The 16,741-nt window shown below is 44.1% G+C and overlaps 1 protein-coding gene across 1 annotated transcript in view; it reads left to right on the top strand.

Annotated features, from left to right (window-relative positions):
• Positions 1 to 16,448, top strand: part of B3GALT5 (beta-1,3-galactosyltransferase 5) — an 81,247-nt gene extending 64,799 nt beyond the window's left edge. The window contains exons 2-3 of the mRNA XM_077293864.1: positions 4,900 to 5,004; positions 13,520 to 16,448. Coding sequence (XP_077149979.1) covers positions 13,520 to 14,467 — 948 coding nt within the window. The 5' untranslated portion in view covers positions 4,900 to 5,004 and the 3' untranslated portion in view covers positions 14,468 to 16,448. The remainder of the gene's footprint in view (positions 1 to 4,899; positions 5,005 to 13,519) is intronic.
• The last annotated feature ends 293 nt before the right edge of the window (positions 16,449 to 16,741 follow it).

Genomic DNA, 16,741 nt, shown 5'->3' with positions numbered 1-16,741 from the left:
TCATGTAAATCTGATAAAACCCTGGAAAGACCGCGCTGCCCTAACAGCGGATCTGCCCCGTCCGGTTTGTTCACCTACCATACCGGAGGTGCAGATTGCCGTGACTCTCTCTGAACGACAAAAATCTGAGGTTAAGCAGTTTTTGTTGCAGAACCAACAGTTTTTCTCGGAAAAACCTGGCCAGACTAGGCTAGTGAAACATGAGATTGTCACAGAGCCTGGTGTCACAGTTCATGTGAAGCCATACCGGATTCCGGAAGCACGCCGTGAAGCCGTCTCCCGGGAGGTGAAGGCAATGTTGGACTTAGGAGTCATTGAAGAATCGCACAGCGCCTGGTCCAGTCCAATCGTGTTGATACCTAAGCCGGATGGCTCTATACGGTTTTGCAATGATTTTAGGAAACTGAATGCGGTTTCTAAATTTGATGCCTACCCTATGCCCCGGGTCGATGAGTTGATCGATCGGCTGGGTAAAGCCCGATACATTACGACCCTGGATCTAACAAAGGGGTACTGGCAGATCCCTCTGGCCGAAGCGGCCAGAGAGAAGACGGCATTTGCTACACCGGAAGGGCTGTTCCAGTATATCTACATGCCGTTTGGACTTCACGGAGCCCCAGCAACGTTCCAGAGATTGATGGATCGAGTCTTGAGGCCCCACAGGCAGTACGCTTCTGCCTACCTCGATGACATTGTAATTTACAGCATGGACTGGGGGACTCACCTCCAGAAAGTACAAGCAGTGATTGATGACCTGAGAGACGCAGGCTTAACGGCGAATCCTAAGAAATGTCACATCGGCCTTGAAGAAGCCCGATACTTGGGCTACGTGATTGGCAGAGGAGTGGTTAAACCCCAGATCGACAAAATACAGGCAATTCAGCGCTGGCCGCAACCAGTGAACAAAAAACAAGTTCAAGCGTTCCTGGGGATTGCCGGCTATTATCGCCGGTTCATACCCAACTTTGCAGCCATTGCCACCCCCTTGACGGATCTTACCAAAGGGAAGGGTTCCGTCATGGTAAAGTGGACTTCAGCGGCCGAAGAGGCCTTCCACAGCCTGAAACGGGCTTTGTGCTCTCAGCCCGAACTAGTGACTCCCGATTTCAGCAGCGAGTTTGTGGTGCAAACTGATGCCTCTGATACTGGTATAGGAGCTGTTCTTTCCCAGGTGAAGGACGGAGTGGAACACCCGGTCCTCTACCTCAGCCGGAAATTAAATGTACATGAGCAGAGGTATGCCGTGGTTGAAAAAGAGTGCCTAGCCATTAAATGGGCTCTCGACTCCCTCAAGTATTACCTGGCAGGTAGGAAGTTTAAGCTGGTCACAGACCATGCCCCTCTCAAGTGGATGCACCTCCACAAGGACCGTAATAGTCGGGTAACTCGCTGGTTCCTTGCCCTGCAGGCTTACTCTTTCACAGTAGAGCATCGCCCAGGGGCGCAAATGGGAAACGCCGATGCCCTATCCCGAGTGCACTGTTTCGGGAGTGTCCTTGCTCGACCGGAGTGGTCTGAGCAGGAGGGGGGGATATGTAAGAGTCAGGTCGGTCTGGTAGTTGGGGGCAGGTATATCTCTCCTAGATACCTGTCCTATGTGTGTTAGGCTGCTCTGTGTCTTCAGCATACTCATGGGTTAATTAGTGCAGGTTCAAAAGATGACCAGCTGGAGGAATCAGGCGTCAGCCTGGGGCACACAGAATGCTTGTCTGTGTGGGACAAATGTGAGTAAGGAGCTGTGCTCATGACCTGTGTTATGTCTGCTGGGTGGGAGTAGCCCCCCCAGTTGTTAGATAGGAACGTTTTGTCTAGTAAGTGCCGGACAGGCAAGGATTTTCTTTTATGCTTTGTTTTCTTTATGTTGCTTTCACCTTAAATAAACCTGACCAGAGGTCAGCATACTTCGTAACCAGCTGTACGCCTCAGAGTTTAATGCACAAACCACGTGACCTTTGACCCCAGCAAAGGCGATCCCGGAATGTTTTGTTACAATATAGTACAGGTAGAGAGTGGTACAATACATAAAGTGCAGGTAGAGAGTGGTACAGCACATATAGTACAGGTAGATAGTGGTACAGCACATATAGTACAGGTAGAGAGTGGTACAGTACATATACTACAGGTAGAGAGTAGTGCAGTACATATAGTACAGATAGAGAGTGGTACAGTACATATAGTATAGGTAGAGAGTGGTACAATACATGGAGTACAGGTAGAGAGTGGTACAGTACATGTAGTACAGGTAGAGAGTGGTTCATTACATACAGTACAGGTAGAGAGTGGTACAGTACATATAGTACAGGTAGAGAGTGGTACAGTGCATTCAGTACAGGTAGAGAGTGGTTCAGTACATATAAGGTAGAGAGTGGTACAGTACATACAGTACAGGTAGAAAGTGGTACAGTACATGGAGTACAGGTAGAGAGTAGTGCAGTACATATAGTACAGATAGAGAGTGGTACAGTACATATACTACAGGTAGAGAGTAGTGCAGTACATATAGTACAGATAGAGAGTGGTACAGTACATATAGTATAGGTAGAGAGCGGTACAATACATGGAGTACAGGTAGAGAGTGGTACAGTACATGTAGTACAGGTAGAGAGTGGTAGAGTACGTGTAGTACAGGTAGAGAGTGGTACGGTACATACGGTACAGGTAGAGAGTGGTACAGTACATACAGCACAGGTAGAGAGGTACAGTACGTGTAGTACAGGTAGAGTGGTACAGTACATATGGTACAGGTACAGAGTGGTGCAGTACGTGCAGTACAGGTAGAGAGTGGTACAGTACATACAGTGCAGGTAGAGAGTGGTACAGTACATATAGTACAGGTAGAGAGTGGTACAGTACGTGTAGTACATTTAGAGAGTGGTACAGTACATATAGTACAGGTAGAGAATGGTACAGTACATATAGTACAGGTAGAGAGTGGAACAATACATATAGTACAAGTAGAGAGTGGTTCAGTACATATAGTACAGGTAGAGAATGGTATAGTACAGGTAGAGAGTGGTACAGTACATACAGTACAGGTAGACAGTGGTACAGTACATATAGGGTAGAGAGTGGTACAGTACATATAGTACAGGTAGAGAGTGGTACAGTACATGTAGTACATTTAGAGAGTGGTACAGTACATATAGTACAGGTAGAGAATGGTACAGTACATATAGTACAGGTAGAGAGTGGTACAATACATATAGTACAGGTAGAGAGTGGTACAGTACATATAGTACAGGTAGAGAATGGTATAGTACAGGTAGAGAGTGGTACAGTACATACAGTACAGGTAGGGAGTGGCACAGTACAGGTAAAGAATGGTACAGTACACACAGTATAGGTAGAGAGTGGTACGGTACATACAGTACAGGTAAAGAGTGGTACAGTACATACAGTACAGCTAGAGAATGGTATAGTACAGGTAGAGAGTGGTACAGTAAATACAGTACAGTTTAGGACTGGTACAGTACATATAGTACAGGTAGAGAGTGGTACAATACAAACAGTACAGGTAGAGAGTGGTACAGTACATATAGTGCAGGTAGAGAGTGGTACAGTGCATATAGTACAGGTAAAAAGTGGTACAGTACATATAGTACAGGTAGAGAGTGGTACAGTACATATAGTACAGGTAGAGAGTGGTACAGTACATATAGTACAGGTAGAGAGTGGTACAGTAAATACAGTACAGGTAGAGAGTGGTACAGTACATATAGTACAGGTAGAGAGTGGTACAATAAAAACAGTACAGGTAGAGAGTGGTACAGTACATATAGTGCAGGTAGAGAGTGGTACAGTGCATATAGTACAGGTAAAAAGTGGTACAGTACATATAGTGCAGGTAGAGAGTGGTACAGTACATATAGTACAGGTAGAGAGTGGTACAGTACATATAGTGCAGGTAGAGAGTGGTACAGTAAATGGAGTACAGGTAGAGAGTGGTACAGTACATATAGTACAGGTAGAGAGTGGTACAGTGCATATAGTACCGGTAGAGAGTGGTACAGTGCATATAGTACAGGTAGAGAATGGTACAGTACATGTAGTACATTGTTTTTGCTTACAAAACTGTTAGTGGTTTCTTTCATTATTCTCTGGAGTGAAAAAAAAAAAAAATGACAATAAAAAATGCACCTATCAATGCTGCGTAAGGCTCTGTGCACACGGGTAGTATCTGCCGCAGATTATTACTACTGGAAAAAACAGACTGCTGGCAGGAAAAACCCTGCTTCAAATATGCACGTTTTTTTTTTGCTTCATTTATGCCGTGTTTTTCTGTGCTTTTTTATGCAGTTTTTAATGGAGTTTTTTTACCTGTCCATTTGAGTGAAAAAAGCTGCGAAAACGGTGAAAGAATTGACAGATTTCTTATTGAAAAAAAAAAAAAAAGAATAATGTCTTGCAGGTTCAAATCTGCAGGAAAAAAATAAGCATCGTGTTCATGAGATTTCAGAAATATCATTCACTTTGCTGCTACTGTAAATACTGTTTTTCTTTTTTTTTTCCGAGGGAAAAAAAATGACAAAATTGCAACATGAGAACAAGATCTAAAGAAAAAAATACCATAACCGTGATGAAATCATACATATTGATGTAGTAGAGCTGAATTTTATCTCCGCAGCCCCGAATCTCCAGCACTGGGTGCAGCTATCTGCAACGTGTGCATATATCCTTATGGTGCCCACTATTCAGTGCTAACCACTGAGCCACCATATGATGCACAGCAGAGGAACATGTATGGCACTATATAGCAGTTTTTCGTAGCAGAACAGTGGGTGATACATTGTATCCGATGGGGAGTGACCAGGGCTTTGTTAGACATTTATTTTAGTTCTATGAGATATTTTTTACTTTAAATATTTTTGTAAATTCTGTATTGTATTTCCTTCCTCTTAGGGACAAAGTGGAAACGTCTTTCTTCGTGACCCATCATCAAAGTAAAATTCTCACTACAAAGCCTGACGGATTTGACCTTTGATTTACACCCTTGAGGATTATCAGGTAGGAAATGAATTGTCTCCAGTAAGGTTGTTGCTTCCTTTGTGATCCTGTATGGAAATTGTATATCACGTACCATAAGGCCACATTCCCTCCGTGAGTTTTTGATGTTGCAGATTTTTTTTTTTAAGATGCAAGTAACCTGTTTTACTTAACCTCAGGTGGCTCAGTGGTGGTAGGATGGAGACAGTGGGTGTCAGATGCTCTGAGGTGGTGTAGGATAGAGACAGTGGGTGTCAGATGTTCTGAGGTGGTGTAAGATGAAGACAGTGGGTGTCAGATGCTCAGTGGTGGTGTAGGATGGAGACAGTGGGTGTCAGATGCTCTGCGGTGGTGTAGGATGGAGACAGTGGGTGTCAGATGCTCTGAGGTGGTGTAAGATGAAGACAGTGGGTGTCAGATGCTCAGTGGTGGTGTAGGATGGAGACAGTGGGTGTTAGATGCTCTGCGGTGGTGTAGGATGGAGACAGTGGGTGTCAGATGCTCTGAGGTGGTGTAGGATGGAGACAATGGGTGTCAGATGCTCTGCGGTGGTGTAGGATAGAGACAGTGGGTGTCAGATGTTCTGAGGTGGTGTAAGATGAAGACAGTGGGTGTCAGATGCTCTGCGGTGGTGTAGGATGGAGACAGTGGGTGTCAGATGCTCTGTGGTGGTGTAGGATGGAGACAGTGGGTGTCAGATGCTCTGAGGTGGTGTAGGATGGAGACAGTGGGTGTCAGATGCTTTGAGGTGGTGTAGGATGGAGACAATGGGTGTCAGATGCTCTGAGGTGGTGTAGGATGGAGACAATGGGTGTCAGATGCTCTGCGGTGGTGTAGGATGGAGACAGTGGGTGTCAGATGCTCTGAGGTGGTGTAAGATGAAGACAGTGGGTGTCAGATGCTCAGTGGTGGTGTAGGATGGAGACAGTGGGTGTTAGATGCTCTGCGGTGGTGTAGGATGGAGACAGTGGGTGTCAGATGCTCTGAGGTGGTGTAGGATGGAGACAATGGGTGTCAGATGCTCTGCGGTGGTGTAGGATAGAGACAGTGGGTGTCAGATGTTCTGAGGTGGTGTAAGATGAAGACAGTGGGTGTCAGATGCTCTGCGGTGGTGTAGGATGGAGACAGTGGGTGTCAGATGCTCTGTGGTGGTGTAGGATGGAGACAGTGGGTGTCAGATGCTCTGAGGTGGTGTAGGATGGAGACAGTGGGTGTCAGATGCTCTGAGGTGGTGTAGGATGGAGACAATGGGTGTCAGATGCTCTGAGGTGGTGTAGGATGGAGACAATGGGTGTCAGATGCTCTGCGGTGGTGTAGGATGGAGACAGTGGGTGTCAGATGCTCTGCGGTGGTGTAGGATGGAGACAGTGGGTGTCAGATGCTCTGTGGTAGTGTAGGATGGAGACAGTGGGTGTCAGAGGCTCTGAGGTGGTGTAAGATGAAGACAGTGGGTGTCAGATGCTCAGTGGTGGTGTAGGATGGAGACAATGGGTGTCAGATGCTCTGCGGTGGTGTAGGATGGAGACAGTGGGTGTCAGATGCTCTGAGGTGGTATAAGATGAAGACAGTGGGTGTCAGATGCTCTGAGGTGGTGTAGGATGGAGACAATGGGTGTCAGATGCTCTGCGGTGATGTAGGATGGAGACAATGGGTGTCAGATGCTCTGCGGTGGTGTAGGATGGAGACAATGGGTGTCAGATGCTCTGCGGTGGTGTAGGATGGAACAATGGGTGTCAGATGCTCTGCGGTGGTGTAGGATGGAGACAGTGGGTGTCAGAGGCTCTGAGGTGGTGTAGGATGGAGACAGTGGGTGTCAGATGCTCTGAGGTGGCGTAGGATGGAGACAGTGGGTGTCAGATGCTCTGTGGTAGTGTAGGATGGAGACAGTGGGTGTCAGAGGCTCTGAGGTGGTGTAGGATGGAGACAGTGGGCGACCGGAGTTATGAAGGAGTCTAAGAGAGAAAGTTGGTAGTCTGGAGGGGCTGCCAGAAGAGCTAACATCTGATCGGTGGGAGTTCCGGATGGCAGACCCTCACTGAATACCTATTCTAAGCAGACTGTGAGTGACTGTGGCTCCGAGGGGGTAGGATGCAGGCATTATGTTGCTGGGGCCTTGGATGTCGTATAGAAGGGAGATAGGGAGTGTTAGGTGCTCAGGGTCGTATAGGAGGGAGACTTTGGGTGACAGGAGCTATGAGAGGATGTAGAAAGGAGACAGTAGGTGGTAGAGTCTCTGGTAAGCTCTAAGGGGAGACAGTAGGTGGTAGGATCTCTGGTAGGTTTTAGGGGGAGACAGTAGGTGGTAGGATCTCTGGTAGGCTTTAGGGGGAGACAGTATGTGGTAGGATCTCTGGTAGGCTTTAGAGGGAGACAGTAGGTGGTTGGGTCTCTGGTAGGATTTAGGGGAGACAGTAGGTGGTAGGGTCTCTGGTGGGCTTTTGGGGTAGAAAGTAGGTGGTAGGTCTCTAGTAGGCTTTAGGGGGAGACAGTAGGTGGCAGGGTCTCTGGCAGGCTTTAGGGGGAGACAGTAGGTGGTAGGATCTCTGGTAGGCTTTATAGGGAGACTGTAGGTGGTAGGCCTCTGGTAGGCTTTAGGGAGAGACAGTAGGTGGTAGGTCTCTGGTAGGCCTTAGGGGGAGATAGTAGGTGGTAGGATCTCTGGTAGGCTTTAGAGGGAGACAGTAGGTGGTAGGTCTCTGGTAGGTTTTTGGGGCAGACAGTAGGTGGTAGATCTCTGATAGGCTTTAGGGGGAGACAGTAGGTGGTAGGGTCTCTGGCAGGCTTTAGGGGTAGGCAGTAGGTGGTAGGATATCTAGTAGGCTTTAGGGGGAGACAGTAGGTGGTAGGCCTCTGGTAGGCTTTAGGGAGAGACAGTAGGTGGTAGGTCTCTGGTAGGCCTTAGGGGGAGATAGTAGGTGGTAGGATCTCTGGTAGGCTTTAGAGGGAGATAGTAGGTGGTAGGTCTCTGGTAGGCTTTTGGGGCAGACAGTAGGTGGTAGATCTCTGATAGGTTTTAGGGGGAGAGAGTAGGTGGTAGGATCTCTGGTAGGATTTAGGGGAGACAGTAGGTGGTAGGGTCTCTGGTGGGCTTTTGGGGTAGAAAGTAGGTGGTAGGTCTCTAGTAGGCATTAGGGGGAGACAGTAGGTGGCAGGGTCTCTGGTAGGCTTTTGGGGTAGACAGTAGGTGGTAGGATCTCTGGTAGGCTTTATAGGGAGACAGTATGTGGTAGGATCTCTGGTAGGCTTTAGAGGGAGACAGTAGGTGGTTGGGTCTCTGGTAGGATTTAGGGGAGACAGTAGGTGGTAGGGTCTCTGGTGGGCTTTTGGGGTAGAAAGTAGGTGGTAGGTCTCTAGTATGCTTTAGGGGGAGACAGTAGGTGGCAGGGTCTCTGGCAGGCTTTAGGGGGAGACAGTAGGTGGTAGGATCTCTGGTAGGCTTTATAGGGAGACTGTAGGTGGTAGGCCTCTGGTAGGCTTTAGGGAGAGACAGTAGGTGGTAGGTCTCTGGTAGGCCTTAGGGGGAGATAGTAGGTGGTAGGATCTCTGGTAGGCTTTAGAGGGAGACAGTAGGTGGTAGGTCTCTGGTAGGTTTTTGGGGCAGACAGTAGGTGGTAGATCTCTGATAGGCTTTAGGGGGAGACAGTAGGTGGTAGGGTCTCTGGCAGGCTTTAGGGGTAGGCAGTAGGTGGTAGGATATCTAGTAGGCTTTAGGGGGAGACAGTAGGTGGTAGGCCTCTGGTAGGCTTTAGGGAGAGACAGTAGGTGGTAAGTCTCTGGTAGGCCTTAGGGGGAGATAGTAGGTGGTAGGATCTCTGGTAGGCTTTAGAGGGAATTAGTAGGTGGTAGGTCTCTGGTAGGCTTTTGGGGCAGACAGTAGGTGGTAGATCTCTGATAGGCTTTAGGTGGAGACAGTAGGTGGTAGGGTCTCTGGCAGGCTTTAGGGGTAGGCAGTAGGTGGTAGGATATCTATTAGGCTTTAGGGGGAGAAAGTAGGTGGTAGGTCTCTGGTAGCCTTTAGGGAGAGACAGTAGTAGGGTCTCTGGGGATTGTATGAGGGAGACAGTAGGTGGCAGTGGTTCTTGTACAGAACACAGGGAAGTGACAGCTTCAGGAGTTCCCTGACCTCCCTGGCATAGTTACGCATCAAATAGCTCCATCCCATGGAGGAGTCATTACGCTCCTGTTTGTAAGTAAGGATGGAGAGATAATAACTGCTTCACCTCACTTCTCCTACCTCAGGTCGTCAGCGAATAAGACATCTCCCCATGTCAGTCACTTATATAAATTGATTCTCACTGGGGTGAAACAATGCTGTATGGGTGCTGAATCCGACCGGGAACTCTGTCCAATGACCGCGTAGATCATGTTAAAACCTTAATGATCATGCTGCCATTGGCTAACTGCAGGTGGGTGAGGATTTCATCACATGTGTTATGATTTACTGTGTTCACCCGTGTGACAATCACTCTTTAATTGAAAGTTGTTTAGGATCCAAAAGAACCAAGTCTTTTTGGCTGAGCTGTGTCAAATGATCCACTTCACCAAAAAGAGAGGGAAATATGTCCGTCACTAGCACGGACTGGTAGTCACACTGTGTCCCAGCCTCGGAGGTTTACCTGCCGCCTGAGGCGCTGTGTGATGCTGCCACCTACTGGACATATTCACTGTCATTCAAAAAAAGAGGTAGGACCAAAAGAACAGGAAGGAAAAAAATGAAGGCAATGTCTTACCGGATGTAGTATAAAATTCTGTTTTTATTAATAAAATAACACGTTTCTAGAGCGGAGCGCTGTCTTCATCAGGTACAAATCAAAATAAAAACATACATATGGAGTGACTTGCATTCTTATAAGCACATAGATCAGGTGTAGGTATTTAGATGCATTAATTATTTAACCCTTACTATGTAATGACATATCAGTATACCCACGGATATTAACCCCTTCACCCCGAAGCCTATTTTCATCTTCATGACCAAGCCAATTTTTTCAATTCTGACCACTATCATTTTATGAGGTAATAACTCTGGAATGCTTCAACGGATCCCACTGATTGTGAGATTTTTTTTTGTGACATATTGTACTTCATGATGGTGGTAACATTTCTTTGATATGACTTATGTTTACTTGTGAAATAATCGGAAAATTTGGCAAACATTTTGAAAATTTCCAATTTTCAAACTTTGAATTTTTATTCCCATAAATCAGAGAGTTGTGTCACACAAAATAGTTAATAAATAACATTTCCCACATGTCTGCTTTACAGCAGCACCATTTTTTTGTTAGGAAGTTATAAGGGATAAAAGTTGACCAGCGATTTGTCGTTTTTACAACAAAATTTACAAAACCAGTTTTTTAGGGGCCACCTCACATTTGAAGCGACTTTGAGGAGCCTATATGACAGAGCATACCCCAAAGTAATTAGGCAAGGTTACTCTTCGGGTCGGTGCGATTCCAGATTTATAGCGGGTTTTTATGGTTGACTGCTGTCACACACTAAAAGACACTTTTTATTGCATCGCCATATCTAGACAGCTATTATTTTTCCATATTTCCACCAACAGAGTCATGTGACAGCTTATTTTTTACATAACAAGTTGACGTTTTTATTGGTACCATTATCGGGCACATGACATTTTTTGATCGCTTTTTATTCCGATTTTTGAGAGGTAGAATAAACAAAAACCAGCAATTCAGGAATTGTTTGTTTTTTTATACCGTTCCGCGTGTGGTAAGATTGGTAAGACAGCTTTATTCTTCGGGTCAGTACGATTACAGCGATACCACATTTATATATTTTTTATGTTTTGGTGCTTTTACACAACAAACACTATTTTATAGAAAAAATAATTATTTTTGCATCGCTTTAATTCTATAGAGCTATAACTTCTTTTTTATTTTCACGCTGACAGCTTTATGGAGGCTTGGTTTTTTGTGGGACAAGATGACACTATCAGAGATACAATTTTTATTTACATTCGTTTTTTATAGCGTTTTATTGCACTTTTTGCTCTGCAGCATTCTGATAAAGCATAGTATTTTGGCTCATTTTTTCTTTCTTTTTTTTTACTGTTTTCACTGAAGAAGTTAACTAGTGGGACAGTTTTATAGGTTGGGTTGTTCTGGTCGTGGAGATACCAAATATGTGTTTTTTGTTTTTTTTTACATAAGTAAATGTATTTATTGGATTCATATTTTTTCATTTTTTTTGTTCTTTATTTGGGGATTTTTTAAAAACTTTTAATATCTTTTTTTTTTTTACTATTTTACATTGTCCCCAGATGGGAGATCATCTTTACTTCTACAAATCGCTGATCTGATACTCTACAATGCTTCTGCACTGCAGGGCATCAGAACAGCGTCTGACAGGAAAGGAGGTGTGTCAGCTTGTACTTTTAGCAGGCGCTCACAGGCCACTTTCCCGGAAGGACCCCGTGGCTATCTTGCGGTCGGGGGTCTCCATGGCGATCATCAGCACATCGCGATCGCATCACATTGTGCTGATTGGAGCAGCCAGGGAGCTCACTCCCTATGCGATGCTCCTCGATGTTGCTCTCACTATTGACAGCGGTATCAGAGGGGTTAAACTCCCACAATTGGTGCTAGCACCGATTGTGGACAATGGTGCAGGATGTCACAGGGCTGGCACCCACACCCGATCTCGGGGTGGCGCTCAGCGCAAGCCCCCGCAATCGCAGCGCATTATATATATACTGAATTGGCTAGTGTGCATGCGCGTCAGAGGTGGGAGGTGAGGTTTTGTTTTTAAATGCCGGGCGACAGTACTGATGTGCACAGCTCATATCGTGGCCGGGAGTGTAATGTTGCTATGTGATTATACTCAGCACATAAACATGATAAATAGAGTCCTGGTGTGCCCATCAATGCAGTAAAGGGCGAAACGCGTGGAGATTATACAGTACAGGCGATAGGGACTGTATCATCAGGCTTCAGACTCATTAGTCGCCCAAAGAATGTTAAAGGGGTAGTGTGTCCCTATTATGAGGGGTGTTAGTGACTTGATCTGAATGGAAGTGATTCCTCCAATAATTATATATCACTCCTCTGTCTCTATCTGTCCTAAGAAGCTTCTAGTATGAGCAGTCCTACAGTGAATTAATGACACCAGTTTAGGTCTAGAGCACCAGGTGGCGGTACATATCTGAACACGGGATTTATATGGAAACCGTTCCTGTTCATTGAGCACAAGATATAATAGGTGATGCACCTTATTAGGCTGAGTTCTTTCCATTGAGTCGCACATCAGGGCTCTGCTTGAAAGTAATGGTGCTCGGTCTTTAATCAATACCTCACTACTAAAGGCAAAGTGCAATCATCGGTGGATCCCTATGTGCTTGATTGAAGTTTTTGGGATACACTGAGTCCTATTTCAGGGCTTATACACAATCACGGTGGACCGGTTGTCTAATTAATTTTATTTAACAAATATTATTAAAAATTATATTTTATCTTTGTTACTCCACCTCAGTCAGTGATTTCACATGATTCATTACTCACTTGCTTAACCTCAGTCATTCTGGTTGCAGCCTATGCGCAGCGTAGCAGTAGAGATGAGCTTGACATCACCTGACATGCTTTGGTCATGTAGTGATCGATATAACAGAGCGCACTTCATCATACGGTGAGCTTTGACATCTGGTCACTGCCTATGCAGAGCGCGGCAGCTGATGACAAACTCGTCTGCACTGCTGCAATCTGGATAGGAACTGGGGGAAGTGACTGAGAAGAAGCATAACGCTGGTGTGCCGCTCAAAGGAGAAGTGGTGCTTACAGCTGGTTCTCCTGGACCATCAGTCGGCATTGGGGGTTAAGGCAAAATTTTGCACCTGATAGAATTTAGAGCAAGAGGCAAATGCCCTTTTGGCCTTCTCACATTATGCTACTGAAGAAGTATGAGATTGCTTAAAAAGATGTGAGATACAGAGATTTACTAGATAGATAGATAGATAGATAGATAGATAGATAGATAGATAGATAGATAGATAGATAGATAGATAGATAGATAGATAAGACAAATAGCAGCACAGGCTTTTGGGTGCAATACTTCCTGAATAATGCAGTTGTCCAACGCAAAATATAAATAGAAAAAATCAGGCAGCACTACAGTTCAAGAAAACTTGTGGACTTTAATCCAGCACCAAGTGGTGCAACGTTTCGACCTCACAACGATAGATAGATAGATAGATAGATAGATAGATAGATATGTCCCCAAGGGGCATGTGCCCTTTATGCTTTTTAAATAGTCCAATCCTAGAAATCAGACTAAATTGGGTGACGAGTCCCTCTTCTTACATACATACATGATAGTGCAAGTATCTAACCATAGACATACTTTACCATGTTGTTACCGCCATTTTTTTGCCCTTGCGCTGAAGCCCTACAAGGAGTCGTTATCATTTCCATATCTCGGGGTGTCTTGGACATTCATATCCAGGTTTAGCAGTGTCTTCCCTTTCCTACCAATCCAATTTGCCACAGTAGGGGTAATAACAATTTTTTTTTCCTTCTCGTTTCAGATGGCTCGTAAAAAAGTGATCCTCGCCTCTTTGCTGATTTTCCCCGCTTTGTTCATGTTCGGGTTGTACATCAAGATGCAGGATTTTGAGATATGGTATTTTTGCCTCGGCTGCAGTGACAGCTACGTGCACTATCGATTTGACTACAGTATCAAAGCCTTCATGAGAGTTCCTGAGGCGAACTGCAAAGAATCTCCTCCATTCCTGGTTCTTCTCGTCACCACCAGCTATGGCCAGAAAGAGGCTCGAGATGCCATTCGGAAAACATGGGGGAAGGAAATGTTCATCCAAGGGAAGAGGGTGGTGACTTACTTTCTTCTGGGTACACAAGAAGATGAGAAGGTCAGCCTGGACCAGGAAAGTATCTTGTACAAAGACATCATCCAACGCAACTTCGTCGACTCCTACTACAATCTGACCATTAAGACCTTAATGGGCATGGAGTGGATCACCCACTATTGCCCACAGACTTCGTACGTCATGAAGACGGACACCGATATGTTCATCAATACATTTTATCTAGTCGAACTCCTTCTGAGGAGAAATCAGACTTCCAACTTTTTCACGGGCATCCTAAAGCCGAATGACAGTCCTATCCGCAACATAATCAGCAAATGGTACATAAATAAACGAGAGTATGCGGGCGAGAAGTACCCACCGTTCTGTTCCGGGACGGGCTACGTGTTCTCCAGAGATGTGGCACAGAAGGTCTACAACATTTCGACATCTATCCCCTTCTTCAAGCTCGAGGATGTGTATGTAGGCATGTGCCTGGAAAGACTTAAAATCCCGTTGCAAGAACTTCACAGCAAGGTGACATTTTTTGCGTCAAAGCCTCCATTCTCGGTGTGTACGTACCGACAAATTGTTACCGCCCATGAGGTTCAACCCCATGAAATCATGCTGTATTGGGATGCGTTACAGAGATCTGGAGATGAAAATTGTTGACAAATAGTATTTTCACTTTTAATCTTAAAAATTGTATCATTTGGGGTAGTCAGGAACTACCCAGGACTAAGAAATAAGGTCTCAGATTGGAACTTGAAATATTGTGCCTTTACTGCTTCCTTGAAGTTGCACTCTACTCATCACCTAATATTACATGTTGGCTCCCTTAAAGGACTTGAAGGAGAGTTTTGGTTGTCAATCCGACATGTATAAAGCCCCTTTCTTTATTTTAGTGATGTCTCATGGTGCCTCATTTCCAGATGCCAATTCTGTCCTACCCTGGGTGGAGCCTAATAGTCACATGACTGTGCAGACTAACCGCTTGACACCCATATAAGGGGTGTTTTTGTCATGCTCCGCCCACTCAGACCCAGCATTAGGTATACCACAGTGTAAGTGTTCCTTTAACCCCTTTCATCTTTTGTGCTTTGTTTTTTTGTTCCTCTTTTTCCAAGAATTATAACTTTTTTTTTGTTTTCCTTCTACATAGCCATATGACACCTTGTTTTTGTTTTGTTTTTTTTGCAAAAAACGTTGTAGTTTGGAAAAACACCATTCATTTTGCCATAACATTTACGAAAACAATATAAAAAAACGCAAATAATTTTTCTTTAGATGGGGGGGTTACTCTTACGGCGTTCTTTGTGTGGTAAAAGTGACCTGGAAACATAATTCTTCTGGTCACTGTGATTTCGTAGATACCAAACTTCTACATGGTTTAAACAAATTCTAAACTTTGTAAAAACCTTGTTTCACCATTCTCTGAGCCTTATAACTTTTTTTTGTGTGGCATTTTGTGTTATCATTTTTATTGGTACCATTCTGAGACAACTATGATGTTTTGATTATTTTACATACATACATTTTACTAGGTGGAGTTGTTGGGCACAAAAAATGTCAATTATGCAATTTCAATTGTTTTTTCTTTACAGTGTTTATACCTTATGGGTAATTTTATATTTTGATATGACTATTTTTAAATTTTTTAAATTTTTTTATTTTTTCTGCATATTTCGATAGGTGAAATAGGATGGAATTCAAACTTTTTCTTTTTTTCTATTTTTGTTTTAATATTCTTTAAACTTTTTTAGTTATTTTTTTTAACTTTTCACTTTAGTTTTCACTTCCTTCCAAAGGACGTGATCCTGAGTTTGAGTTTCACTTCTACTATGTATTACAACATATAGTAAAAATCATGTTTGACTGCTAATAGCACTTTAATAAAACAGTCAAGCCAATATCCCATTTGGTCCTAAAAATGCAATTCTGGGAATCAGATCCATCAACAGCAGTTTGATGACTGTTTCCAGTTTTCAATATGACATTATTTCCAGTAGAGGTCAAAACTTAAAAAAATATGTGATAACAGTAAAAAAAAAACACAAGACATGAATATATCTAATAATTGATGATTATAGAGGTGATGAACTGCAATACCAGACTCAGCCTGTGGATGAAAATGGCGCTATAACAGGGAAAAAGTGCACCCTTTTTTCTAAGCTTTTGGGCTCAATTCACACAGATTTCAGAACTATAAAGTTCTCTAAACGACTTAATGGGATAGATATCTGTCTCAACATTGCGGCAAAGTGTGCAAATACCATAACAGCATTTTATTCAGCCGTCGCATTTCCCCTTGTGTTTAGAAAAAAGTAATAAGTATAATATAGCGCCACCTCGTGGTGGAACAGCTCATAGTGATATATCATGTGTTACATAACAGAAAACACTGAACAACATACAGGTTATTAGATGCATATTAATAACCAGTGAGTACTACTACACCCACCCTCCTAACACATACCCGAGTTCCCTCCTATGTAATGGGATCTTAGCCACTTGTGTTCAAAATAGAATAATAGGAGAAATAAAGAGTTAAATCACTGTAAGCTCCATGCGAGCTGGACCTGTCTATGAATATTGTCTGTACAGTATAGATGTCTCTTCTACAGAAATAAAATCCAGATATTTTTATATTTTATCTTATTCTCCTGTGATTCTTGTCACAAATCCAGATGGAAGTGGTGGGAGAGAATGAGTATGGTGGGAGCAGATCCCATAACCCTGATAGATAGGATGAGTATGGTGGAGCAGATCCCGTACCCATCATAGACAGGCTGAGCATGGTGGGAGCAGATACCATACCCCTCATAGATAGGATGAGTATGGTGGAGCAGATACCATACCCATCATAGATAGGATGAGCATGGTGGAGCAGATACCGTACCCCTCATAGATAGGATGAGCATGGTGGAGTAGATACCATACCCCTCA

This window comes from Ranitomeya variabilis, chromosome 3 (genome assembly GCF_051348905.1).
Source record: "Ranitomeya variabilis isolate aRanVar5 chromosome 3, aRanVar5.hap1, whole genome shotgun sequence".
Lineage (NCBI taxonomy): Eukaryota > Metazoa > Chordata > Amphibia > Anura > Dendrobatidae > Ranitomeya > Ranitomeya variabilis.
This window is presented reverse-complemented; position numbering and strand designations above follow the sequence as displayed.